The 25,579-nt window shown below is 48.8% G+C and overlaps 12 protein-coding genes across 12 annotated transcripts; 4 read left to right on the top strand and 8 right to left on the bottom strand.

Annotated features, from left to right (window-relative positions):
• Positions 1-744: 744 nt before the first annotated feature.
• On the bottom strand, positions 745-2,321 carry PFICI_03224 (uncharacterized protein; the record flags this gene model as incomplete). The annotated part of the gene is made up of 6 exons (XM_007831805.1): positions 745-1,235; positions 1,300-1,367; positions 1,439-1,626; positions 1,685-1,882; positions 1,960-2,160; positions 2,214-2,321. The coding sequence occupies 6 exons, from the start codon at positions 2,319-2,321 to the stop codon at positions 745-747; spliced, it is 1,254 nt and encodes a 417-aa protein (XP_007829996.1).
• Positions 2,322-3,156: 835 nt separating this feature from the next.
• On the bottom strand, positions 3,157-4,117 carry PFICI_03223 (uncharacterized protein; the record flags this gene model as incomplete). Its single annotated transcript, XM_007831804.1, has 2 exons — positions 3,157-3,897; positions 3,971-4,117. 2 exons carry the CDS (start codon positions 4,115-4,117, stop codon positions 3,157-3,159), a joined length of 888 nt encoding a protein of 295 aa, XP_007829995.1.
• A 1,346-nt stretch (positions 4,118-5,463) lies between these two features.
• Positions 5,464-7,779, top strand: PFICI_03222 (uncharacterized protein; the record flags this gene model as incomplete). Its single annotated transcript, XM_007831803.1, has 2 exons — positions 5,464-6,351; positions 6,481-7,779. 2 exons carry the CDS (start codon positions 5,464-5,466, stop codon positions 7,777-7,779), a joined length of 2,187 nt encoding a protein of 728 aa, XP_007829994.1.
• A 568-nt stretch (positions 7,780-8,347) lies between these two features.
• PFICI_03221 (uncharacterized protein) lies at positions 8,348-8,847 on the bottom strand (the record flags this gene model as incomplete). Its single annotated transcript, XM_007831802.1, has 2 exons — positions 8,348-8,705; positions 8,762-8,847. The coding sequence occupies 2 exons, from the start codon at positions 8,845-8,847 to the stop codon at positions 8,348-8,350; spliced, it is 444 nt and encodes a 147-aa protein (XP_007829993.1).
• A 612-nt stretch (positions 8,848-9,459) lies between these two features.
• Positions 9,460-10,368, bottom strand: PFICI_03220 (uncharacterized protein; the record flags this gene model as incomplete). The annotated part of the gene is made up of 4 exons (XM_007831801.1): positions 9,460-9,740; positions 9,803-9,936; positions 9,997-10,217; positions 10,282-10,368. The coding sequence occupies 4 exons, from the start codon at positions 10,366-10,368 to the stop codon at positions 9,460-9,462; spliced, it is 723 nt and encodes a 240-aa protein (XP_007829992.1).
• A 466-nt stretch (positions 10,369-10,834) lies between these two features.
• Positions 10,835-12,863, top strand: PFICI_03219 (uncharacterized protein; the record flags this gene model as incomplete). Its single annotated transcript, XM_007831800.1, has 5 exons — positions 10,835-11,120; positions 11,195-11,373; positions 11,432-11,535; positions 11,597-11,926; positions 11,981-12,863. The coding sequence occupies 5 exons, from the start codon at positions 10,835-10,837 to the stop codon at positions 12,861-12,863; spliced, it is 1,782 nt and encodes a 593-aa protein (XP_007829991.1).
• Positions 12,864-14,298: 1,435 nt separating this feature from the next.
• Positions 14,299-15,281, bottom strand: PFICI_03218 (uncharacterized protein; the record flags this gene model as incomplete). Its single annotated transcript, XM_007831799.1, has 2 exons — positions 14,299-14,793; positions 14,862-15,281. 2 exons carry the CDS (start codon positions 15,279-15,281, stop codon positions 14,299-14,301), a joined length of 915 nt encoding a protein of 304 aa, XP_007829990.1.
• Positions 15,282-16,796: 1,515 nt separating this feature from the next.
• On the top strand, positions 16,797-18,821 carry PFICI_03217 (uncharacterized protein; the record flags this gene model as incomplete). The annotated part of the gene is made up of 4 exons (XM_007831798.1): positions 16,797-17,325; positions 17,390-17,624; positions 17,685-18,680; positions 18,731-18,821. The coding sequence occupies 4 exons, from the start codon at positions 16,797-16,799 to the stop codon at positions 18,819-18,821; spliced, it is 1,851 nt and encodes a 616-aa protein (XP_007829989.1).
• Positions 18,822-19,069: 248 nt separating this feature from the next.
• On the bottom strand, positions 19,070-20,539 carry PFICI_03216 (uncharacterized protein; the record flags this gene model as incomplete). Its single annotated transcript, XM_007831797.1, has 1 exon — positions 19,070-20,539. The coding sequence occupies one exon, from the start codon at positions 20,537-20,539 to the stop codon at positions 19,070-19,072; it is 1,470 nt and encodes a 489-aa protein (XP_007829988.1).
• A 354-nt stretch (positions 20,540-20,893) lies between these two features.
• Positions 20,894-22,678, bottom strand: PFICI_03215 (uncharacterized protein; the record flags this gene model as incomplete). Its single annotated transcript, XM_007831796.1, has 1 exon — positions 20,894-22,678. One exon carries the CDS (start codon positions 22,676-22,678, stop codon positions 20,894-20,896), a length of 1,785 nt encoding a protein of 594 aa, XP_007829987.1.
• A 750-nt stretch (positions 22,679-23,428) lies between these two features.
• Positions 23,429-24,445, top strand: PFICI_03214 (uncharacterized protein; the record flags this gene model as incomplete). The annotated part of the gene is made up of 1 exon (XM_007831795.1): positions 23,429-24,445. The coding sequence occupies one exon, from the start codon at positions 23,429-23,431 to the stop codon at positions 24,443-24,445; it is 1,017 nt and encodes a 338-aa protein (XP_007829986.1).
• A 202-nt stretch (positions 24,446-24,647) lies between these two features.
• PFICI_03213 (uncharacterized protein) lies at positions 24,648-24,968 on the bottom strand (the record flags this gene model as incomplete). The annotated part of the gene is made up of 1 exon (XM_007831794.1): positions 24,648-24,968. The coding sequence occupies one exon, from the start codon at positions 24,966-24,968 to the stop codon at positions 24,648-24,650; it is 321 nt and encodes a 106-aa protein (XP_007829985.1).
• Between the last annotated feature and the right edge of the window lie 611 nt (positions 24,969-25,579).

The following is a 25,579-nucleotide window of genomic DNA, read 5'->3' as shown; positions in this document are numbered from 1 at the left end:
TCTTCTTGCCTGTGATTGCTAAAAGCTTGTATCTCTGGACCATCCCTGACTTCCATCAAAACGAAGGTAAACATATCACTTGGTGCTACTGAGCTAGTGCGGCCAACCGGTTATCGCGGGGTCTGGGGAAGTGGGGGGCGTGCCTTGGCTTGGAGTCCTGGATTTCGGTGTTATCATTGTCAGATCAGAGCAACAAAGCGGTGTAATCAAGCACCCTCCTAGGCAAGACCTGGTGGAGATTTGTCGTTGATTATAAATTCATATTCTGTGCAAAATCAAGAAAGCCCACGGTCGTCTATCAATGGAAATCGTCGGCTCACGAGCGAGAGCGATGGCCATGCTTATTCCGATAAGCTACCTACAGGTACCTACCGACCAAGGTTAGTAACTCATGCGCACCCCACGCACATGGCCCAATCCTAAAACCCCTAATGTCAGCCCTACACACCTTGGTGTTGTCTTCATTTATGCATGCCAGGCACTCGCTAAAGCTGCACATTTGGAAAGGGAGAATAGGAGCACGGGAATAGAGGCAGAAGATGAGGGAGTGTTTCTCAAAGTGCGCAGCCAGACGTGGATAATTCCACAAATGTAACTCAACACAAGTAAAGCTTCTAAATACGGAGGACGCACGCAATCAACGGGAACAGCCGAGTACATGATATCGTAGCAAATGTCTCAATTAATCTTGTTAATGGTCCAATCCTTCGTCGATAATTCAGTTGGACATGCATCTCCTTCCATTCAATTCCCTTTTTGGTGATTTTGTAGGATCTCTTTCGCGTGCAGAAATGCATCATGACGAAAGTTGATCTCGGCAAACTCCATGGGGTTGGGGCTGAAGCCACCCACCTTGTCCTTGTCGCTGGTCTGGAAAGCCATCTGCCGCGAAAAGTTCTGGACAAGTGTCGCCCGGTCGTAACGCGCCTCCATGTACAGCTTGAGTCGGCCGGGAATCTCGTCCTTCGTGACGCCTAGGGGTAAGAGCGCACCTAGCGCTGCCCCATCCTCAATAGCCTGTGCTCCGCCTTGACCTTGATGAGGCAAGAAAGGATGAGCCGCATCTCCCAGTAAGGCTGCGAAGCCATTAACCCAAGTTCCAAGGGCACCGCGATCATACAGCCGCCACAGTTTCAGCGTATCGGCATCCGCTTTTGAGAGTAGCTCTCTCATTGGCTCGTAAAATTCGGAAAAGACCTTGACGAGATGTTCTACGGAAGCCGTGTTGTTCCACCCTATCAGGCGGTGCAGTTAGTTTATAGAGAAACGACAAGGTTATGCTTCATATGTAGAGTTTACCTTCGACACTGTCCTGGCTCTCCGTATCAGGGTGCAGACACACAAAATTCAGTTCCGTATTATTTCTGCTCCCCGAATTTCTAGCTCAGCGATATGATCAAAAGCTCATGTGATTATTGGGTGAAGTGAATTTACGTACCTGCATGGGTAAATGACTAGCCTGCGATGTTTACCCTCCCACACTTGGAAGTCGCCAGGCTTCTCAACAAAGTGTGCCGTAATGGGATCTTCCTTCACCTTCTGAACAGAGACGAGGAATCTGAATGCGCTCCCACCCGATGGGGCAATTGGAATGTCTTCTCCACTGATTGTTGAGCGTAGAATTGACTTCGGCCATATTTGTTCAGCGGCAATGTGCGCAATGGCCGATAGATCTTGTACTTACGTGAACTCCATCAGCACCGATAAGAAGGTCACCTTCAAAAGTGCGCCCATCTTCAAGAGTGATGGAAGGCCCAGAAGGATTGCATGACACAACCTTAGAACGCAGATACAAGGAGACTGGCTTTCCACTCTCCTTTTCGTCCAGAGCCAAGCTCTTGAGGGCCTCGTGGAGGTCGACACGATGTATCAATTGCCATGGCTTACCGTGGAGGGTGAGTCAGCATTTTCACGCCAAATTCATAGCACGGGATTCGCGTGAAAATGCATAAAACTTACATATGTGTATTTACTTTCCAAGTTAGCTATTGATCTCTGACTGATAGCGTCCCCCTGTGAGGTGAACACAGAGACCCATTCCGCCATGTTCGCTCCGTGTTCCTCCGGCCGCATGCCAAACCTCCGCAGCAACGCGACCACGTTGGGTTGCAGATGTATAGCTGCTCCGACTTCCGCTGCAAAGCGACTAGACTCGAAGAGCTATTCCCAGAGTCAACTTTTTCGTCTCAATATACTCTTCGAGGACGCCTTACCTGGACCAGATGGCCGGCTTGCCGCAATGCGATTGCTGCAGCAAGGCCACCTATCCCTGCTCCTACTATCAAGACTTTGAGTGGGTTTGCCATCTTTTCGGCTGACATGATAACTTCCGATCACCTCTTGTGTTTATAACAGTAGATGTTGATTGCGGAGATGGCGAATAGTGAGTCTGACGAATTACGGGCTTCTAGATATGATAGATGTCCTTGAAATATAATACAGTATCCTCATAGAAGTAACAGTTTGTTTGATAACACTTTTGAGGGTTGGAGTCCGGCGAAAGTTTCCACTCGTGACAATCCACGATGCACTCAATCCCTTTTGTTCAAGCCAAGAAGCTTAAGAGGGGGAATAGGTAAACAATGTCATGGTGCCCCGATGGGCCGCCACTCGTTCCGTGGCTCCATCGCAAATGGCGTGATGCTGGCATTTCTGAATAAGCATCTAGTGATCAGATCGGATTAATTTCTCGTAGTTAAAACGCAAAACTTGTTTCCACTTCTAATATGCAAGCTGCTTGGTGGGTGATAAAATGCAAGAAGCAATACGGTCAAGAAAGGTGAGGATGAAAGCTGCATAACGAAAGATTGCATTAAACAATGATCCGCCGACTCCACCATGACATATGTATGTCAACAAAATTTGGATACTACACAAACAGATTACAATATGATCGAGAAAATTGCTCCTCAATCAAGATGACTGCCAGTATTTCTATATAATATGCCAGAATTACTGTCCCTTATGTATCTGACTCAAGCTTTTCCCTCCACGTCCAGAGTCGCGCAAGGTTCATGTCATCGCTTTCAGCATTGATCGCAGATAGCCATAACCTGAGCTGACTGTGCTATCGTTGCCTCTTGACCGCATGTCTCGTATTTCTTGACCCTTAAATGTGTCCTCACCGTCTTAATATGTAATTCAAACACCATAACCCTATTTAACCTCAGCTGACGCGAAGCATTGTGCCCAACTCCCAAGAGTATACTGAGAATTACACATGTTTGTCAACTCCCAGTCCTCAGCCCCAAACTCCACGCTCGTGCCAATATCTTCAAAGGATCCAACAAGACCTGCAACGAACATTGCGCTCATAAAGTGATCGTCGGTCGCATGAGCGTCGCGGTACTTGGGGATCTTCATCAGCATCGCCATGGCGCGTCTCAGCGCTGGACCAGTGTTCTTTGTAATGGCATCCTCAAACTCCTGCCGGAACTCCAATGCCCAGGTCCCGGGTGGCGTCTCCATGGCAAAGTTGTCTGCGTACCGCAGCAATGGGGTCCACACGTTTCGGTACAGATTGTGAACTGCACCGCCGGAACCGATGAACAGCACGTCCTTTTCGCGGCGCAAAGAGCGCAATGCGGCTCCAACGCGTATATGGTAGTGCGGATCGAAACGTGCGTTCATGCTGATTATTGTCGTTGGAGGGCAGCCTTCAGGAAAGGTGCGGATCAAGATCAGATACACATCATGGATCCATTGAAAAGTAGGATTGGCGTTGCAGTTGAAGCCGTTCCGTCGGAGAGTATCGACCACACGGTCTGCCATTGGTAGATCTGGTATGAGTTCATAGTCAACGTATTTTCGTGGATGAACACCACCAATTGGAGCTTTGGTCGGGTTGGGATTGGTTGCAACGTGGATTTCGTCGTTGATCGCAGCCCAGTGTGCCCCCTGAGTCCGACAATTGATACACGTGAGCAAAAGGGTCGTAGCTAGGGAGATGACGACGAAAGAAGATAGTTACCATAATTATTACGTGTTTGATGCCATTGGCCAGGGCGGCATCACCGCATGATTTCCAGTAATCTGCTGATTTGGATTCCTCGCCCAACATGGCTGTCGAGCCATGAGAGAAGAAATGAACAGGTGCGAGACCTGTCGGCTCGGGCATATTCGATTATGGACGGCTTCTGAAAATGTAAATTCTGTGATAGAGAGCCGCAAGTGACTCGATACAAGATGCTGGAAAGGCTTACGGTATAGGCTTTGGATAGCTGTCGAGTCTTCTTTTACAGTGTTTTCAATGAGCTGATGTCACGCACAGCAGCTTGAGCGACGACTACCTCTATCATATCACGGGCAGCAAATGTCAGCCCTGTACACACAAGCTTGTGGGTGATGCATAAGGACAACTGATTGTCCCGTAGCGCCGATTTTGCCCCAATCCGACCCATCTGCCCACCCTTCCCGAAGACCCCTCCCCAGTATACTGCCCCGAACCCCGTGGGGAATGTGGGGTTCTAATCAAAGTTTCCGACCCTTGGCGAGCCATGCCCAAGCCATTGCCCACTGATTCCAAGACGGATCGTTCTCAGTTATCTGTGTACTACTCCTGCCTACCCACCTGCCCACTTCTCAATTGTGTTTGTTGGTCAATCATCCGGACCTTATCAAAATTTGAGGAATTCGAGCATTGGCGAGCCCGCTGTGCTCCGAAACCACGGAGTGCGTCCTTGTTCCCAGTCATTTTCAAGCGCGAGACGATCGACCGATCCTCTGGCGCTGGCATGGCCCCAGAGACAGAGGTAGACAACGCGAGGTCGGGTCCTGGCTTTGTTGCCCTGGCCAACCTTAATCATGTCTGTCCTATATGCTCCAATCACTATGAGCGTGCTGATTACCTGAAGCGACATCTCGCGTCTCGTAAGGGCCATTCTGTCGAATCCGCTTGAATGTCTCGACTAATAGAATCGTTTGTCTTTAGATGAAAATGCCCGTCAGTACGGCTGCTCAAGATGTGGACGTAGATTTAATCGAAAGTGTGTTATATATCTCTTAATTTGCTCCTATCATTATCCAGCATGCTCTTGATAGACTGGTGCTAACCTCTCTGCCATTATCAGAGACCTGCTTACGCGACATCTTGCCAACCATGACGGAGATGAAGCAAAGGGTACTAGTGGCTCAGATCGAACCATACAGGCGTGTGATGCCTGTATCAGATCCAAGACGAAATGCAACAATCGAAGACCATGCCAGCGCTGTACCAGGCGGGGTGTATCCTGTATAGTTGGCTCGTCTACCAAAAGTTCGCGAACAGACACTGGCCTCTCCGGATCCGATTCGGGTGCGGCACCGGAGCCGGCGGTGAACTCGCTACCATCTTTATCGGAGCAAGGATAGGGAGACGAACGCGATGATCCACAGCCACTCAGAGAAACCCAGCATGGCCATTTACCAAAGTCTCCTCACTCTTCTGCCTTACCAGTGGGTACATCGAACCAAGCCTACACATCTATGCTTGAAGTCCAAGATGACATGCTCATCGATGCTCCGGACGGTATTTACATGGCAGGAATGGGATGGGACTTTTTCAATTCGCCTACTGATACTTTCCATTTCGAGAGGGATCTCGAGTTTCATTTTGACGAAAACTTTGGAAATCTAAATTTCCAAATATCACAGCCAAATCAGTCTTCCACGCTCCCAGTGACCGATCTGGCAGCCGTGACAAATGGCGGGCCCAATCTGCTGGAGGCCAGTAAACAAGGGCCTCCGCTAGATAAATTGAACACCACGGCCGACACCTCTGGTTATGAGGCCTTCAAAAGGTCGCCATGGCTTTGGACTCCAGTCCGCCACGATCACGCATATGCCGAGGGCTCGCAGCTCTCGGTCAATGAAGTCCAAATGATGGAGTCACCAGAGGTGAACGAAATCTGTGGTACGGACGATATCGTACCCAAGGCGATGGATCCTGCAACACGAGATGAGATTTTTTCTCTCGTGCTAAAGTTTTCATCTTCCGAGGTGAATATTCGGTCGTTTCCATCCTTTCGTCTACTAAATGTTCTCATGCAGGCCTTTTTCGTCAAAGAGAGTGCATCAGCAACTCCTTGGCTTCATGTTTTTTCTTTCGAACCAGACTCTGTCAAAAGTGAGTTGATTGCCAGTATTGTGGCTGCCGGTGCTACTCTGTTTGCTGTACCAGATATCTGGAAGATGGGCTTGGCGCTACAGGAGATTGTGAAGCTGGCATCTGCCGCCGCTATTGATGAGGATAATCGCCGTGTCCGGGATCTACAGTCCATACAAGCCTTTTGGATGTGGATCAAAATTGGGCTTTGGAGTGGCTTTCGGCGGAAGATGGAAATCGCTGAAGGATTTGCCCACACAGTGCCGACGGTAAGCTCGCAGATTTACAATCTCATTACCTCTCTCACTCTTTCCTGTCTCTGCATCCCCACTTTCACACAAACATACAAGCACACACCAAAAGGATGAAAAAATGGAAACAGCTAATGATAAATAAAGATGCTAAGGAGGGCTGGCGCCTTTCGACAAAACAGATACACTCCTGCAATATTCCCAGCAACAAGTGATAATGGTGAGGTACTGAAACAAAAGTGGTTGAAATGGATCGAGCAGGAATCATTCAAGAGGCAAGTCACAGTGCTTGACTTGGCATCTAATCGCCATTACTCACAGATTTCCAGGCTTGTATTGCAAATCATGATGAATGAAATGAAAAGTTCAATTGCATTCACTAGAAATCCTCTCTTCTCAGGCACTGAGATTGCCTTCTCATTGCCAGCTGCGCAGGATCTTTGGGATGCGCAAGATGAGACAGAGTGGAGGGACAGGATGATCGCAAAGTCAGGAACCACCACGACGTCTACACTCATGGACGGAATGCACGACCCCTGTAGTCTTGAGAATGAAGCAGACATCGTTGACGTTGGCTTTGCATCACATGCAATTCTCATCGGTCTCTGGGGTCGAGTTTACTCGTTTCTAGACTCCAAGGCCTTTTATCTCCGAGACAACTCTGATTCGCACGCTTCGTCGAGCCTCTGGCTAGAAGCCCAGAGACAAGAGCTCTATCTGAAGATCCAGTCAATCACCACCAAGCTTGGATGGCTACTCCCTCTCTCTTCCGAAGCCAGACTCGTGAGTGAGTTCCTCATGATGTCGCTTTATGTGTCATCCGAGGATATCCAGAGGATTGCAGGTCGATACGGAGAGGATGACTTCCAAAAGTCTCTTCCCGTGCTTGACCGTTGGAATAACAGCAAGGACGGGCGCTACGCCAGATGGCATGCTGGGCAAGTCCTCAAGGCTGCCCGCTCATTTCCACCTACACAACTCGATGCTTTTAATGGAATAGCAACATATCATGCTTGTCTTGTCCTTTGGGTGGGCTGTGCTCTGAAACAAAGGGCTGGGCGCCATATACAATCGGGGCAAGTAATGCAGCCTCGGCCTGCTACCAACCTAACAAGTGCTGCCACGGGAGAAGAGCAGGAAATGCAATTTTCCAGGCCTGCAAATAGTACTTCCGACCCAACGAAAGCATCAAAGAGACAAACTACACAGGTCATCCTCGATGGGGAGGAGACGTCTGAAGTAAGAAGCTATCTGGCAATGGGCGTTGGGCAGCCTTGTCTACATATGTCGAATCGACTGGTGGAGTTTGAAGAACCAGCAGCTGTATCAAAGGTTCTCTCGGACATATTCAGGGCAAATTTCCCCTCAAAGTCGTATCCTCTGCCCCCGATGCTGGAGAATTTGGATAGTCTTATGGCCGAGCTGTGTCGCTCACACTTTATCTGAATGCCAAAGATATATATTCATCACAATTTGGGAGTATGCCTGCTTGACTTGTACTGGAAATTATCAAGCAAAAATTTGATTGCCAGTCAGTACTGCCGAATCGATTTGATGATGGCAAAAACTTCGCTAAGGTCAACTCGAATGTAGAAAGAAAAAAGAAGGCTAAAATGCACAAAAAGGTGCCAAAAACGAATCCCGTCAGAATAGCAAAATGAGCATGAAACTTTTTCAAAAACTCGCTGCAATGCCTATCAAAAACAAGAACAAGCTAAATGTAAGTCATAAAAATGAGACTATGGTGGTGAGAGCTAAAAAAAAAAAAAAAAAAAAAGAAAATCAAAGAAAAAATTAGAGCAAGCGAAACATGGGAAAGGAAGAAGAGATTTATCATCTCTGTTATAGAAAAAGCTGACTAATTACTGCTTTCGATTATGGAGCTTCTCAATTTCAGATTCCAATTATCCAATGATGAGGGCTCAACAAATCAATATGGCCTTGAGTACTCTGGGTTCACAAAGCTTTGCGCTAGGCCGGGATGAACGAGGTAACATTGGTGAACAATTATATTCTAGACATTAAATGGAACATCTTTATCCAAAACAGTGCCATTGACCACGGGCTTCTTGGAGGCAATCAAGACGACAAGCATGCGAGCCCACTCGTCCGTCGCATTGTCCCATCTGTGCATTGTGGCCTGCTGCACCACTGTCTGGTTGGCCTTGACCACGGTAGCGGACCCATCGTCGAGCGCCAAGATGACCTCGCCCTGCAAAACGTATACATAGTCGAGGGTCATGGAGCGATGCATCAGGCCCGTGGATTTGGGCGGAAAGTCGACAATGCGCACAATGGTGCCGTTATTGCTGAGACCTGTTGCAGCGAGTCCTCGGTCCTCGGTGGTGTTGACATCGGGTGGTAGGCTATCGCTTGACCAAAGCAGCTCAATCCAAGGGCCGTGAGGCGTTTGATTTCCGTCTATCACACTGTCGTATCTGACAATTGCTTTCCATCGTCGTTATGTGCCGTCACAATACGGCGGGTAGAAGGAAGAGGCTGTGATGATGCCATAGTATGTAGATCTTTTGAGGGGCACTGTGTAGAAAACGACGGGAAGTGAAACTGTAGGAGTTATTTGTAAATATTTGAGGTAGAAGGATTGCAAATCGTTATTTCGAAATGCTTACTTCTATGGTCTCGTTATAGTACCGCCTTTTCGTTACTACTCACTACCATCTGGGCTTGTATACCGCAGACAAGTCGCTGATTGGCGCTAAACAGGCATGGGCATTAGCACTTCGGCCCGGGCGGGGAGGATATCTCCTTGCAGGCAGATAGCAGGGCATGGCCATACGGTCCGCCACTACGTACAGGACCTGCGTCTATGGTAGCATGAAGTCGTAACTTTACCAAACACAATCATTGTGATTCGATCGAGGCTTGAAACGATTTTGCATGTATCGTTCATCTTGCACTTCTACGGTAATATAGATAGTCTAGTATGGGGCAGGTTAAAATTCGCTTGCTTAGCTCTTGTCAGTGAAGCTTCCACGGCGGTGGAGAATGAGTAGTGGTCATTGCAACAGGTGTCAAAAATCAGAGCCTGTGGCCTTTCAAGCACTTTGAAACAGTCATTTGCACAAGAGAAAGTCTTTCAATTCTGGGTCATCACTTTGCTCTATCCTATTCGTGACTCTTGGTCGTAATGTCAATATCCTCAACAGGAACGATGTTGCCTGTTTTACACTCATACAGAGCTGCGATTTCAAGGCCGATGGCCTGAGCGAGTTTTGCCTGCTCTAGAGTACCCCCGTGGCGAAGCAAGCCGCGGGCGTGCCACATCGCCTGAACCGGGCAGTTTGCGCATATCAATGCAGCTACATTGCAGCTTTGAGTCTCAACAGCTCCCAGAATCGCGTCCTCGCTAAAATGCCACTCGTAAATGTGTTTTAGGTTTAGTAGATCTGAGCATCGTTGTGAGCTACCTACTAGGTAAGTAGACATGGTGGCAGAGGGAAAAACATACACAAATCTGGCTGGTACTTGAAGTTGCGATCCCGATGAAGCTGTGCAGCTTCCTTTCCCCACAGCGTATCGAAATACGTTTTCCCTTTGGCCTCCCGTTCTTTCACAGCTTCTTCAGAGTCGGATGAAAAGTAACTAGACACAATGTCTCAGTCAAACTACTACTCCTTTTCAAATGCAAGGCCGTATTCATACCGTGGCCCAGCATTGTCAACATGATCGTCTGGCAATGAGGCAAACAGGGGTAGTAGAGCTTGCAGGCTCTTTGGGACACCATAGAGGCAACTAGTCTTCAACACGGCCTCTTTGACCCTTCTCTGGACCACCAATTCTACATCTAGTGGAAGACCATGGGTGGCAAGTTTGTACAACTCTACCAGATCTGGCCCAGCTCCAGCAGATGCTAAAGCCGCTGCCTGAAGTAATAACAAAAGTCAGTCATGCTGACGCGGGAGGGGGATACTTTTTGGAGGTACGTACGGCGACAATGTACCACTTGGCTTTGACAATGTCCTTTTCGGCATCCAGCTCCTTAAATTTTAGCAGCAGGCTCGCTAGCGGCGCCATGGTTCGGAGGCGTGTAGGCGATGGCTCTGCACAACAAAGAGCGTTTTCCAGAGATCTTTAATTCGAATCTTTACCATTTGGCCCAATTAATTACCTTTTGCTTGTATTATTGAGTTCGTATCATGCTTGATCGCACTCTGTCCCATGCCTTTGCCATTTCCGATGCCCTCCAGTGGAGGGAGGTGAATCCATCCCATTTTGAGCGTCCAGTGGCCCCGTCCCGCCCGACCCGCGCCCGCGTGCGTTGGCTTCGGCTTAAGTGGCAGCGCAGCGGGGACCAACCCAGTGAGCGGGATGGGGAGAGCGCCATTGCAACTTTCGGCATGTATACTTCTATAGAGGCACAGATAACACCAATATGAAGTCAAGAATGGTTTGAAGGAGTGTCAAGAAAACTAGAGTGCAGATTTTCTATCTGGTTTCAACAAACGAACAAGCCAAATTAGACCAATCTTGGTCCATAAACATGTCGCACACTATTGCTGGAATTGATGTTGCGTTTACAGATGCAAACCCAAACTTCCACCATTGGTGGACCGACTTCAATCCATCAACTCAAATTCTGCCCAAAGGGTATAGGCGCGAACCAGATCGCCTGGCTCTGAAGGAAGATCTCATATGGGAGAAAGACGTGGCAATTCCACTTCGGGATGGGGTTCATCTGCGAGCCGATATTTTCAGGCCTGCCAAACTAGATGGCCACAAGCTTCCCGCTCTTCTTCCATGGTCGCCATATGGTAAAACCGGCTCTGGTACGTGCGTCCTGGTTCCACGCTATCATATATAATTTTGGCTAAACAACAGCTCTGGCGACAACCATATTTAGGCCATCACCAAACAACCGAGTTCACATGGCTTGGAGTACCAAAAAGCTCTTTGAGCGGCCTGGAAAAGTTCGAGGCTCCAGATCCAGCCGAGTGGTGCCCCAGGGGCTACGTTATCGTGCAACCAGATGCACGGGGCTGTTACAACTCGGAAGGTGACATCTTCATTTTTGGTTCTCAGGTTTGTCGAGACGCGCAGGCTACTCTAAGCGCAATTATTGGCTGACTTGTCATCATAGGAAGGAAGAGATGGCTACGATACTATAGAGTGGATCGCCAAACAGCCCTGGAGTAATGAGTCAGTCGCGCTAGTTGGTAACTCGTGGCTTGCAATTACCCAGTGGTAAGCCAACTTTCCAAAAGTTTGAGACTTGAAGCAGGATTCACTAATAGATATATCCTAGGTTGATCGCGGCGGAACAGCCTCCTCATCTGAAGGCAATTGCCCCTTGGGAAGGGATTGGAGACTTTTACCGAGAGAGTATTTGCCGTGGAGGCATCCCAAATTTCAAATTCTGGGACTTGCTCATGCAAGAATTTAACGGCAAGAATAAGCGCGAGGATGTTGTTTCCATGATTGAAAAGTACCCCCTCATGAATGCTTACTGGGAAGACAAGAAGCCGAAGTTGGAAAACATCAAAATTCCCATGTATGTTTTGGCCAGCTACTCAACGGGTCTTCATACCGAGGGTTCTATCCGAGGCTGGAAGTATGCCAACTCCAAAGACAAATGGTGAGCGGTCTCTGCTTTCTAGCGACTACGTACTGTTGACCTAACTGCGTCTAGGTTGCGAATCCACCCAACCCAGGAGTGGTTTGATATATACCAACCAGAGACTAATGATGATTTGCAACGCTTCTTGGACCACTATCTTTTGGGTACTGACAATGGTTGGGAGTCAACACCAAAGATACGTCTTTCTCTGCTGCGGTACAATGGGCCTCCAGTATCATTTCGAGCCGAAGACAACTACCCTCCAAAGAGGACAAAGTACGAGACCTTCTTCTTGGATGGCACCAGCAGCAAGCTGACCGCGGATGCCCCGTCGACTGATGTGATCACCACTTACCAGTCGGACTCTTGGGAGGATGATGGTGCACACTTTTCCTGGACGTTCTCCAGATATACCGAGCTGTGTGGCTTCTCAAAAGCAAAGCTGTTCATGTCATGCGATGACTTTGATGACATGGACGTTTACCTCATCGTCCGAAAGCTTGACAAGGAAGGAAATGCTCTTCTCAATTATAACATTCCATTTACCCACCAGAAGCCTGGGACGCAGCTCGGAGATATTCCGGACGAGAACATCTACAAGTACGTTGGGCCGAGCGGACGCCTGCGGGCTTCGAAACGGATGACGGCAGATGAGCCAGGCCTCACTGATGAAATGCGCGCGCGCAAAGACCCAACTGAGCTGTGGTATCCACACTACGAGTCACAAAAAGTGACGCCGGGAGACGTGGTGGAGCTCGACATTGCAATCTGGCCGGGTGGTATCGTGTTCGAGCAAGGCGAGTCACTGAGATTCGAGATTAAAGGTCATGATCCGATCCTCCCCGAGTATCCTCCGCTGTTCAAGAGCCTCACGAATTTGAATGTCGGAAAGCACAAGATTCATACTGGGCCAAAGTTCAAGAGTTCGGTCACCTTGCCGCTCATCTCATATTAGGCCTGTTACAATTGTGACAGCAGTTCATCAAATGAATTCATCTTGCAATATTGCGTCCTACAAAGCTATGCACAATTTGAAAGACTTGGTCCGTACGTGCCATGCATGCGGATTCCGATCTTAGTAGATTATTTTAGCTTTCTGCACTGAGGTTGTTGCATTTTGCTCTGATTGTTCTCGCGTCTCGAAAGCTCCATAGTGTTGTCAGCCTAAGAAGTACTAGCAAAAGCTTTATTGGTTGGCAATTCACAGTATACAGGGTCCGTTCATTAGCTGGTGGGTGTACCCTGGTCCGCCACTTCTTCCGTCCGGACTGATGCTGCACGCGCAGAGTGAGGTGTATGCCTCGTGCATCGCCTACGCATCCATCATCCTTGACTAAAATATGCATCTGCCTGTCTCAGACCATTTCCCCCACAAATCTATCGATTGCTGCCATGATTTAAATACAACATATATAGAGATTGCCACGGAAATGAATCAACTGTATTGTATCGAGCTCACTTCAGTGCGTCTTTGGAATATTTAAGTACGTTGAAATGTTGTCAATATGCCTCATATACCTAGTAGTTTCCTTACGACTTCCACCACACATAAAGCCTGAGAACATGCCACACTCACTCGGAAGCAAGAGAGAAAATAAAATAAAATACAATGACACTCTACTAGGTCAAACCATGCTACCAGATGTGACTGGATGACTGGACAAGACGCCACGCATACGTAGACCCCTTGAAGCTGGTATATCCTATCAGAATTAAACAAGGAAGCACAAAAGCCACAAAACCTGTCCTAATACCTTGATCGAAGAATCCCAGCGATGTCCCAGAAGGTTGCCCAGTCGGTCGAAGTGGAACGAGAGAATCTTTCCGAAGCTCTGAAACCATTTGGCGTTCCTCGCCTGGTTTCTTGGTACGCACTTGAAAAAGCTGTGTAATTCGATCCAATCGATGATCTTGAACTATAATTTGGGGCCGGGGCTGCGACACCATGTTCGTCTCATACCTTAGATCTATGTTCTGGGGGGCCGTCGAGGTGATCGGTCGCACTGGCCCAACTAATTCATGACGATTAGAACAGAACCAGGTCCAGGCATTTGCCGACTGTTGGTACTCACCGAGCAGTTCAAGAGGTATACCATTGATGAATGTCATGTTTGCGCCGACGTATTGACCGAGAAACTTTGAAGATTTCAGATCTCCGAAGCAGTAACAAGCTGCCAACGAGCCGTTGGTCCTAACGTCTATTAGGGAGATATGCCAAGTCCTGTCACAATCATACTTACATGGTGCTCGCAAAGCTTACGGTACCCACGAGTGATGTTACTGGGACTATCGCGAGTGTGCTATCGGATATCTTGCTTATCTTGGCGCTAAAAATACAGAGACGAGGGGTCAATGTTTCATTCTGACAATGCGAATTAGATATTGGTAACTCACTTTCGTGTACCTTCCACCAATCGAACCCCACATGAGTCGAATAGAACTGTAAAATCGTCTCTTGGGTAATGAGAAGTGCGCCCATTGAGGGCTGAACCTGACTTCTTGGCTGACACAGTGGATGCAGCATGAGAGCTGGATAATTTCAGGCACGCAGAAACAAAGTCATCGCGTACCCATTCGTTGACCATGATTACGTCGGGCGCATATGGTGATCGACCCTTGAAGCGAAATCTGGCTGTGCAGATGGCACTCGCAGCTTGCTCAACATCTGCCGTTCGGTCCACGATGGCGACTGTCAAGGCTTTGGAATCAGACACCAAACTAGATTCCTTAGTTGTATCGGATAGAGTTTGGTCAACGACGACATAATCTGAAGATAGGCGCGAAACTGTCACAGCTTTAGACACAATAGCAAATCCATCCGGGTCCAAGGAGGTGGTCAGTTCAGAGCGCAAAAAGCTGTCGAGATGGCCTAGAGAGTTGGGGATCTAATCAATACCGAGATTAGTAAGTCTACATATCTTGGCTGCTTCACCGTCCAAGCTTCGGATCTCACCTCGACAATGACGCAATTTCCGGCCGCTATTGCTGTTGCGACTGGAGATATGATGGAAAAGAGGCGGCAATGCTGACCGGGACGGATGACCACGATGCCAAAGGGCATACGAGCAGAAAGATTGTCTTTGTTGTTGGCGGCATATTCTTCGTCCAGGGCAGATTGAAGATTCAGTTGTTCGTACAAAGTCCTAATGGTATTGATTGACTGAGAGAACTCGAAAGCAACCTCATCATCGTCAAAGCCCGAGTCGAGACCGATTGCTTCACAGATTTTGTCCGCATTTCTCTGCAGTGCACCACTAAGCTGATGGAGCTGATGTTGTCGATGGCGGATATTGTGGGCTCGACCATCAATTGCGGCAGCGTCAATTCGTTCAAGCACTTCCTGCACGACCGTCGCTTGCTCCATATTGCCCATTGTGTAGAGTTGTAGATACGGCTGTCAGGCTCGACGTATCTACTAATGGCAACACAATATTTACGAGCAGCTGCCTGAGTATGATAATTTCAAGGTTAGTGGCCTACAGCTAGTCGTTCAAGGTAAAACAACACCATGGCGTCGATTCTAGACCGTGACTGTTAATCGCAAACATAACATCGGAGGTGGGTGGCGGGCGGCATGATAGCGCTATAATCTCTCCCCACCGGTTCCCTTGGGGCATTTCAGCACAGTGACTACAGCGGCGGGCGGCGGGGCTCCACGTCAAGCCGAGGCCACGCAGAACACCCGACCGAAGCCAACCCGCGAAGAAGGTCCTATGGATAGTCCATTTCAAAGACTTCATGTTTGGCAGGCTCCCTACTGCAATTCTCTTCGATCTTGTGCACCCTGAACAAACGTGTAACCACTCGCGATATCATGTCTACCACAACTACCATGACAAAGTCGAAGCGGGGAGGCACCGTGACGGAAACGACTATCGAAGATGCACTAAAAGACTATACTCTGCATCTGTCTAGTCCAACGACAGACCCTGCGTCTCAGGTCACCATTGGACAAGAACAACCTGCACCGCAGTCTTCCATCTCTAATCCGGCCCATTGGCCCACACAACATAGACGCACCCCACCGTATAGGCCGATCAACCGAAACTTGGATCTCTCCGAACGTCCAAATGGCTCCAACAGGGCCGAATTACTGTTTGTGACAGTGATGATGAATGGCGTACGCCTTCAATCAGTAAGTCTGATAACACCCGTTGTCCACATCCCATGCGCCTAACACAGAGCTAATTTCAAGCACCACAGGGGCTCGTTCGTGCCTGGGAAGCGACTGGTGGCATTTGGTACCCAGGGTTGACCCGCTACAAAATTGGCGGAGAATGGTGAGGATTGACATCGGGCAGAGAAAGAAGACGACAGAAATTTTTTAGTTCTATAGAAGTCTATATTGAGATAAATTGGCATGGAAGCATTTTTGATACGTATTTTTGTTGGAACGTGATGTTGTCCCACGTCAATTGCCAACCAGACAGTGCAATAGCCGATTATGACCACGATCAGGATTTGATGGTAGCATCAACATGGCAAGCGTGCGGGTTTCCCGTGGAAAATTATCTCCGCCTTCAATACACAATTTTGCCGCCAGGTATTTACTAGATTATTCTCTCTCAACTAGTCAAGTGTATCCCCTCCATGGGCATAATTGCTGCACGTTTGTTACTTGGCATCCGCGTAGGTATAGGTGTGCATGGGCGCGCATTAAAGCTCAACAACAGTGGGGCCCAGACGAACCCTCCACTCTACCCGAGCCCAGTGTTACCGGAACACTCACAATCACGGATGTTGCGGTTCCAACTTTGGGACCTCAATATATGCATGCAGAAATTCAGAATAAGTAACAGTCAAATTGACATGTTGAGGTGAGAAAGGATTGGGGCATACTCTGATACCAGTTATCTCCTTCTCATTCCCCCAGATCATTCACGCCACCATGCCCAATTCACTACAGAATCTGCACACGGTAGAGGAGGACCATGAGAATGGCCTTGTATTCGAGAAGAATGTCGACATTCCACTGAAAGCTTCAGACTTGCCAATTCGATGCAATGTGTACCGACCACTTGATTCAGGCCCGGAAAAGCAGTATCCGGTACTCGTCACTTATGGACCATACGGCAAGGATATTTGGTACGGAGAGTACGTCAAGACCTTTGACCATACAATACTGGTAGCTCTGCAGCTAACAAGCCCGTCAAGTTTCCATGCCAAATCCTACAGTGAAGTGCTAGATGAGCAAAAGTCTCGCTATGCAGCATGGGAAACACCAGAGCCAGTGTTTTGGACCCGAAACGGCTATGCGGTTGTTCGTGCTGATGAGCGAGGGCTGGGCCAGTCGCCTGGTCTTCTGGACACCATGTCTCGAGGAACGAGCGAATGTTTCAATGACGTCGTCGAGTGGGCAGCATCTCAACCTTGGTCGTCGGGCAAGGTTGGGCTGCTCGGCGTGAGCTACTATGCAGGTGAGTCACCCGGGACAAATAGTGATTTTGAGTTGTGCTTGAGACTAACCTAACAATCTCCTAGGAAGTCAATGGCGAGTCGCTGCAAGAAAGCCCAAGGGCCTGGCAGCCATCATACCGTGGGAAGGCATGTCTGATTATTATCGTGACAGATGCCGCCATGGAGGCATCTTCTCAAACAACTTTATCAACTTTTGGTGGAACCGTCAGGTGGTCACAAATCAGTATGGTCGCCCGGGCAGGGCGGCTGCCAATTGGGGAGAAGACACAATTGAGGGTGACTTGTCGGAAGAAGAACTGTACGTTCCATGAATTCGACATGAAATGAAAATATGGTGCAGCCGCTGAATTACTTCTAGGTTGGCAAATCGCCAAGATCAGAACATTGACAACGAAATCAATCGTTTCAGAGACGATGAGTACTATGCTTCAAAAGACTTTGATCTTTCAGACATTGATATTCCCGTTTTATCGGTGGCGAACTGGGGTGGTATCTTGTTGCACCTCAGAGGCAATGTCCAGGGCTACCTGGGAGTGAGCTCCAAAGACAAGTTCTTGCGATTCATTGTTGGTAGACACGATCTCCCATTTTACTACAAAGAAGAAGTCGAAATCCAGAAAAGTTTCTTGGACGCTTATCTGAAAGGCAATGATAGCGCGGGCTGGTCATCTGGCAAGGTTGCACCAGTAAGCATCTGCCTTCGTCAGGGCGATGTGGGATTCAACAACCCGGAGGCTGAAAAGCGGTTTTCACGCCGCGAGGAAAGTGAATGGCCCATTGCCCGAACGCAGTACACAAAGTACCTCCTCTCGGCCGATGCTGGTCTTTCAAAGGACATGACACCACAACCAGTTTCGAAAGTCTCATACAAGGCCCTTGGTTCCCTCCAGCAGCCATCCCTTGTTCAGTTCACTACCGCCCAATTTGATGAGACCACAGAAATTACGGGCCACGTAACAGCGCATCTCAACGTCTCTGTCGACAGTTCTGCCAGTCCACTCCCTGAGAGACAGGATATCGACATTTTTGTCACTCTGCGTCATATCTCGCCACAAGGTGCCGAGGTATTTTACACTGGTTCGTCTGGCGACAACGTTCCTGTGTGCAAGGGTTGGCTTCGCGTAAGCCTCCGAAAGGTCAACGCGGATCATCCCCAACACCGACACTACCTCCCGTATCGACAGTACTTTTCCACAGACGTGCAGCCAGTTATAAATGGCCATGTATACGCCGTAGACGTGGAGTTGTGGCCCACGAATGTTGTCATTGACAAGGGTGGCAAATTGATCTTTGAAGTCAGCTCGGGTGACACTCAAGGTAGTGGGCTTTTCCAGCACACGAACCCAAAGGACAGGTATGTGATCAAGATGGAAATGCTAATAGGAGATGCTGACAATTTCCAAGGTCCAAGTCCGTTTTTGGCGGCCAGAATTCGCTGCATTTCGGCCCCGGTGTTGAGAATTATATCACGCTGCCCATCATTCCCCCGAAATGAGTATGGCGATCTGAGGATGTGTGGCGGTTGAGAATGCAAGGGCGGAAAAATGATGCAAGCATGTTTAACGCACTTTGATTCAACAATCATACGGTATACAAGGTTGTTGTTGTGATAATTCACGCAATTTGGAATTTATCAATAGTTCGCCCTCTGGGCAACCGTACTTATACCTCACATCTTGTGTCTTGATGTGGGCCTGTAGCGCCTCAAGTCACTCAACGCTTACAAGGAATTGTACAAACGAATCATTTGCGAGTGACATTACCCAGTATATTCACATCAATTTCCACCAAGTTTGTTTGTGCAAACCTATCTTTCGCCATCTTTTGCAGCCTTTCCATGGTGTTTGTCGTTGGTCTCCAGCCATCCGTTCGCTCGAACACCAACCTTGAGTTATATAACTCTTCCATGGTAACCTTTGCGTTGTGAGAAGTGAAGATTGTTGGGTCGGGAATTTCGCCAGGAGCATGGAAGCCGACTACCCACTTGTCAAAGTAGCGCTCTTCAGATGGCTTTTGTGGCGTCATTTCCAAATGGAACCATATCGTGGCTGATCTAAGAACAGGCATGTGGGATAGTGCCTTTGACCACGAGGCAAATACATGTTGAAGCTCGTCATCAACAGGGACGTTCATCGGCCGCAGCCTGGTGCTCCTCCGGTGCCCTACGCGGGGTTTTGCTTTGAAGTACCACTCTCCGTTCGGAGTGCAGAGTCCAAGCTTGATAATCATGTGCTTTAAACAAGGCCATTGCAGGGAGATTGATGATGTTCTTGTGATGGTCCCGTCGATTTCAGCTTGCGTAGGCCAAAATAAAGAGACATCAAAGGTTCCGCTCAGATTGAGATAGGTGAGATTCTGGGATAAAGTGCGAATTGCAACACCGAGGGGGTCGTATGACGGTTCCAGCGTAATTGCATAGTAGTTGCGAAAGTCAGAAACGGGCTTGAACAAGCCATCCCTTGGCTCGAGCTCGTCGGTGAGCACAGTGAAGTGACGTAAATGGCTTCCTGAGAGGTTGTCTGCTTTTGCAAAGGCTTCTGCAAGATCTTTACGGGAGTCCCAAAGCAGTCGAAAGTTAGAGGCGAATATAAACATTTTATCCTGGATGGTCTTTTCCAGCTCCATGCCACAAAGGTTTGGAAGTCTTGTAGAGAGCTCAATGGCCGTTCGAAGTGCGAACTTTCGTTGAGGATCATAAATTCCCAAGCGGGATACACATTGGACAAATGGCAAAGACTCATACTCGACCAGTTGAATACGACGCGTTAGATACCCATTGAGCTCGTCCCAGATATCCACGGGCGATTTGACTTCGCTTATAAAGAAATGGATCCAACTTTCTATACCTTGAGACGTGCTTGCATTTTGAATACTTGATTCAGTCCCAGCCAAAGCCTGGAACAGTTTTCGCAACGCGTCGGTAAAGGCGGCACTGAAGCGCGCCTCCTGCCCTTCCGCCGATATGATGCGCGTTTCGTGAAACGGAACTAGAATGGTCAAGTACAATTGCTTGAGGTACCTGATTCGAGAGGGTGTAATGGAAAGTGTAAAGCAGTCCATATCTTCATCGGCACTGCTGATCTGAAGACGATAGAATGTGCGTCGTTCGATTGTTGACTGCCATCGGCTCGACAGCGTCGCATAAGGAGCGAGAGCCTCCGGTGGCAGGCAGTCGGCAATAATATCAAGCAGTTCATCTGGAAGTTTTTCCATGGCAATGTGTCGGCTCAGTGATAGAGGTGTGGAAACGGGAAGATGAAGGCGAGCTGACAGCTTGTGACAATCTAGTAGGTAATATTCATGTCTACCTACATAAGCAGAAATGGGGAAAAGCTGTTGTTGTTGGCAGTAGGGGCTTTGACTTGGGCAGATTCGTCGAGGCGTAACAGAGCCCCAGTAATACGTGTTCCCCCGGTGGAGTGCGGTCATCATTTAACGCTCTACAGACTAGTAGGTATTTATTCCAGGGGGGAATCTTGGTGGGGTTTGAAACATGCAGCAAAAGATTGCTTTTCAATTCAGGGCAGATTGTGGTTTAAGAATCCTTCAAGCCTATGCCAGCCTGCTTCAAATATCTACAAATGGCAGAATTATCCTACTGGGGTACCTGCCACCAACATGCACTTTGTGGTGCCCCTTGTTCGATGTCTCGGCTGGAGCCGGCCGGGCTTGCTTGTACTCTGGGATGAGGGGGTATTGTCCGGACACCTGAACCCTCAAACTCTCGCCCTCCTCAAAGTCAATGCCCATGGCCCACAAGCCAATTTCCAACTCTACAATCTGTCCTGGGGCCACTTTTTGTACGTTGGAGTGCGTGTGAAAAGGATATTGCTCGTGGATCGACATGGAAGAATCAATCTCCCTATGACTCGCTCGGAGAATTCCAAGAGGACCAAAGTAGAGGATCAGATTACTCATCTCTTCCTTGGGAATTTCTGACATCTTTGAGTATGGTGCAGCCTCCCAAGGAATATTGAGGTTCATCATGACGTTTCCGTCACGATCAAGCTTTCGGATCAGCACGTAGACTATCATGTCGTCCAGGTCATCGCAAGACATGTAAAGCACGGCTTTTGGTAGGCCCATGAGGCGGGTTCTGGTTGCAAAGGTGTGCTTGAAACCCACGAAATCGGCTTCTTGACCGTCAACTGCCTCGAAATTATAAGATAGCCCTGTTTCTGTAGTCGGTGGAGCATCTTGCAGTGTGTCACCCCCAGAGAAGAACATTTCGCGGTACTCAGTTTTGGGGACTGGAAAGTCCTCGACTGATATGGGATAGATGGGCTCCTGGTCACCGAAACGTAGTGAGCTCATTCTAACCTTTGGTGTTGCGTCCCAGCCGTTTTTGGTGTTGCCGTTGAGATAAAAGTCGAAGAATTGTGCGAGTTCGTCTATGGATTCTTTGACGACCCAGAGATCGTACCATTCTTGATACGGGTCCCATCTGAGCCATTTCTCATCCGTTTGCACCTCGAGCCAACCACGAATGGAACCCATTGTGTGGACAAAGGTGGAATACGAAGCGACCACATAGGTGGGTATGGAGATGTTCTTAATGTTTGCACGTTTGTCTGCCCAGTACGGATTCATCGTCTGGCATCGACGATACATTTCCCTAAAGTCCTCACAGCCATTGTGGCCACGGATGACTTGCTTGGTAATGAGATCAAACAGTCCGTTATCCCAAGCCCCGCCGCGGACGAATTGCTCACGGTACAAGTCTCCACATGCTTCCCAGGGCGCAATGGCTTTTAGAGACGGCGGTCGTGTCGCCGCGATAAACCACTGCACGATACCCAGATGCGAGTTTCCGGCCAGGCCGACGTTGCCATTGCACCAATCCATCTTGGCCAACGCTTCAATCACGTCATGGCCATCCTCGCCCTCCTGCTGGCCCATGATGACAATACTGCCGTCGGAGTGACCGGCGCCGCGCGCATCCACATTGATGATAGCGAAGCCGCGAGGACAGTATTCTGCCGGATCGGGGCCCTCGAAGCGTTCGAGACCGCTCAGACAGCCGTCAGGAACGCCAACACCCCAGCGGACCTTTTTCATCATGCCGATGCCATTGTGCTTCTTGCCAAATGGGCTCCAGCAAACAATGGCGGGGATCTTTCCAGGGGCATTGGCGGGCCGATAGATGTCGCAGTACAGAGTACAGCCATCGCGGACCTTGATGCCCAGATCATGTTCTGCGATCAAGTCTTCAGACAATGGACGTGAGTTGAATCCGTTCCAACCTTTTGGTAAAGTCTCAATCCGATGCCCATGGCCAACATAGCCATTGTGGCCGATGGTTGGTTTTTCGATGGTCAAGTTTGCCACTTGAAATGGCTGGCTGGCAGGCATTGCGAATAGAGGTTATACGGAATAATGGCGAGTATATTTTGATATGCTGTCATGACCACTCGCACTTCTTAATGGTCATTTTATCATTCCTTGCCTCTCAGCCATGGCATACCCCGTACTGGTCCATATCGCCGATAGTACCAAGCCAGCAGACGCCGTGCAAATGTGTTTGTGGGGGGATGCATGATCCGCTATGCATCGGAAACTGTGGGCAGGCGAATGTGGGGGAATTGGCCATCAAGACCAGGGATACGAGGAGCCGGCGCATGTTTACTTGCGTATCTAGTCTGGAGCTCACTGGTTAGCGTTTGACGATGATGAAAACAGAATGTGATATTCTCTACGATCAGCACTAGGCTAACTGTATAGGTCCTAAGCAATTCCAGAATACTTTCATCAACGTTGCAAAGCCAAGGCATTTCCCCACGGGGAAGTCAGCCCAAGTACCGGCACGGTTCGGGGAGTCCAAGCCGATAGACTTGCGCGCACGGCGGAATTCTATTGCCTTGTCAAACCACACGAATGCGAAAGCGGTCCATATGACAATATGTGAGGCGAAAATGAGCCTCATCGCTACCTTGGGTAAGAGAGGCAGTATGATTAAATATATCAATACACTGGTCTTTCGTTGAGACTATAACTAGTCTAGATAATGTATATCCATATCTGGAGACAACCTGCTGCAAGCACAAAATTGAACAACACAATTGAGCCATACTAGTCATTGCATTAGCATTCTCATCGCCCATCATGTCCACCACAACCACTACCGTAGTGGAGACTACCGCTCCAAAGCTGCACGTCACCAGCCTTGACGACTCGGCACTTGATACCTACAACGACTGGCGCGATGACTTTTTCAGAGACGGCTACGTTGTCTTGAAAGGAGCTATACCGAAAGATCGTGCCGAAGGTTACCGTCACAAGGCGTTGGAGTGGATCACGAGCTTCGACAAAGGGCTCGATCTCAACGACCGATCGACCTGGACACAAGATCATCTTCCCCAGAGCTTCAAGGCAGGCATGTACCTCAACTACTGCGCTGCTCATGAGAAGTACGTCTGGGATGCACGACAAGAGCCAGGTGTTCTTGAAGCATTTGAAAAGATCTGGGGAACTGACAAGCTCGTCGTTTCTTATGACACTGTCAACATCACATTCCCAGGCCGCAAAGATGTCAGCTGGTCTCCTTGGCCACACGTTGACCAGGCCCCAGAGCGCAAGGGTTTGTCCTGTGTTCAGGGCATCATCAACCTTTCGGACGCCGGCCCCAAGGACGGCGGTCTGGTGCTCATGAGAGGATCTTCTAAGTTGTTCAACCAATTCTTCTCTCTCAACCCCCCGGACAGAACTCAGGGAATTGGTGCCAAGCACTACGACTTTTACCCTTTCAAGGATCATCACGTAGACTGGTACAAGGAGCAGGGCTGTGAGATCATCAAGGTCTGCGCAGAACCCGGTGACTTGATCCTATGGGACAGCCGAAGCATGCACTATGCGGCGTTCCCCGAGTCGGACATTATCAGGACCATTATTTATGCCTGCTTCACCCCAGCATCGTTCATGCTGGAGGAAGACCGCCAGAAGAAGATTGAGATCTTCAAGCGTTGGGAGGCGACCACACACTGGCCGCACTGCAATCTTTACTCTCACGGCAAGGCCAAGATAGATGGCGTTGTTGATCCGTGTGAGAGGGATGAACCACTCGAGAAGCCCGAACTCACGCAGAAGCTACTGCGACTTGCGGGTGTTGAAAAGTACGATTGAATGGTCTCAATGAGGGGGATAAAAAAGATCTGTTGTATTAAAAATTTCATTACACACTTATTTCGAAAGAAGATGGAGGGAATCACTCCAAGTAGTCATCTACGACATCATATAGCCAAAAAGAAATGATCATATTTCCATGCAAACCCATTCAGCAATCCAAGTGCCATCTACATCGCCAAATAATTAATGCGCTTATTCATCACATCTGTACATGTGGATCTCGGTCCCCATGAAATCCAAGGAAAGAAAAGGCAACATACGTATAATCGAGCTTGTCATCGTAACTCCTCTCACCGCCATGCTCGCACCCGACCCATTCCCGAATCCATGCATCAACGGCCTGGTTGCTGGAGACGGTTCTTTCGTCACCGTTATTCTTAACCAAGACGTTGAGAAATTTTCCGTCACTTGATTTTCCTGTCTTCTTAAACTCGTTATTTGCGCCTAGTGGGTTCATCTGCAGCTCGGAGCCGGCGGCAAAGAAGAAATCAACGACCTCGATGCCGTGTTCCGGGCGCATGTTGCTCCCGCCGAGACATCTGGCTGCGGTCAGGCCGGGGGCATACGCAAATGCTGGTGAGTAGAATGGTGTACGTGACGAGGCTTTGGTGTTAAAGATACTTTAATAATAATACGAAGAATAAAAGAGATGTATTGAGACAATGCCCTAAATGAGCGTTTCGAAGTTCAGTATTTATATCTATCCATTACTATGAGGATCCTGTTTCCCACTGTATGCTCTCAACGGCTAATTCGTGATGGAGTCCCAGAAATAGAATATGAACCGTGTGGTTCGGCTAAGTCAGACTGCGAGGAATAAAATTTGAAGCTCGTGGCTCGGCCGGGTTAGCCTCCCACTAAGCCTCAACCGCTCATTCGAAATCGACAAATGCAAGAACAGACAAGTTGCTACTTGATGGACCACATACTGGTTGACTATTAATTCTGGTTGACGGGAGGCCAAGCCCTCCCCGGCAAACACTGCGAAGGCAAGCGCCACGATTCTACCGCGCCCGGAGTTGGGCCGTGCTCAGTGCCCATATCGTTTCTTGGAGTCATGGTACCTGCAACATGATTAAAGGTGCATTCCTGGAGGCGTCTGGTTTGTCGATGTGCAATCAGATTGTACCT

Source organism: Pestalotiopsis fici (genome assembly GCF_000516985.1).
Source record: "Pestalotiopsis fici W106-1 unplaced genomic scaffold PFICI_Scf_2, whole genome shotgun sequence".
Classification (NCBI taxonomy): domain Eukaryota; kingdom Fungi; phylum Ascomycota; class Sordariomycetes; order Amphisphaeriales; family Sporocadaceae; genus Pestalotiopsis; species Pestalotiopsis fici.
The sequence above is the reverse complement of the archived record's forward strand: the minus strand, read 5'-3'. Positions and strand labels throughout refer to the sequence as shown.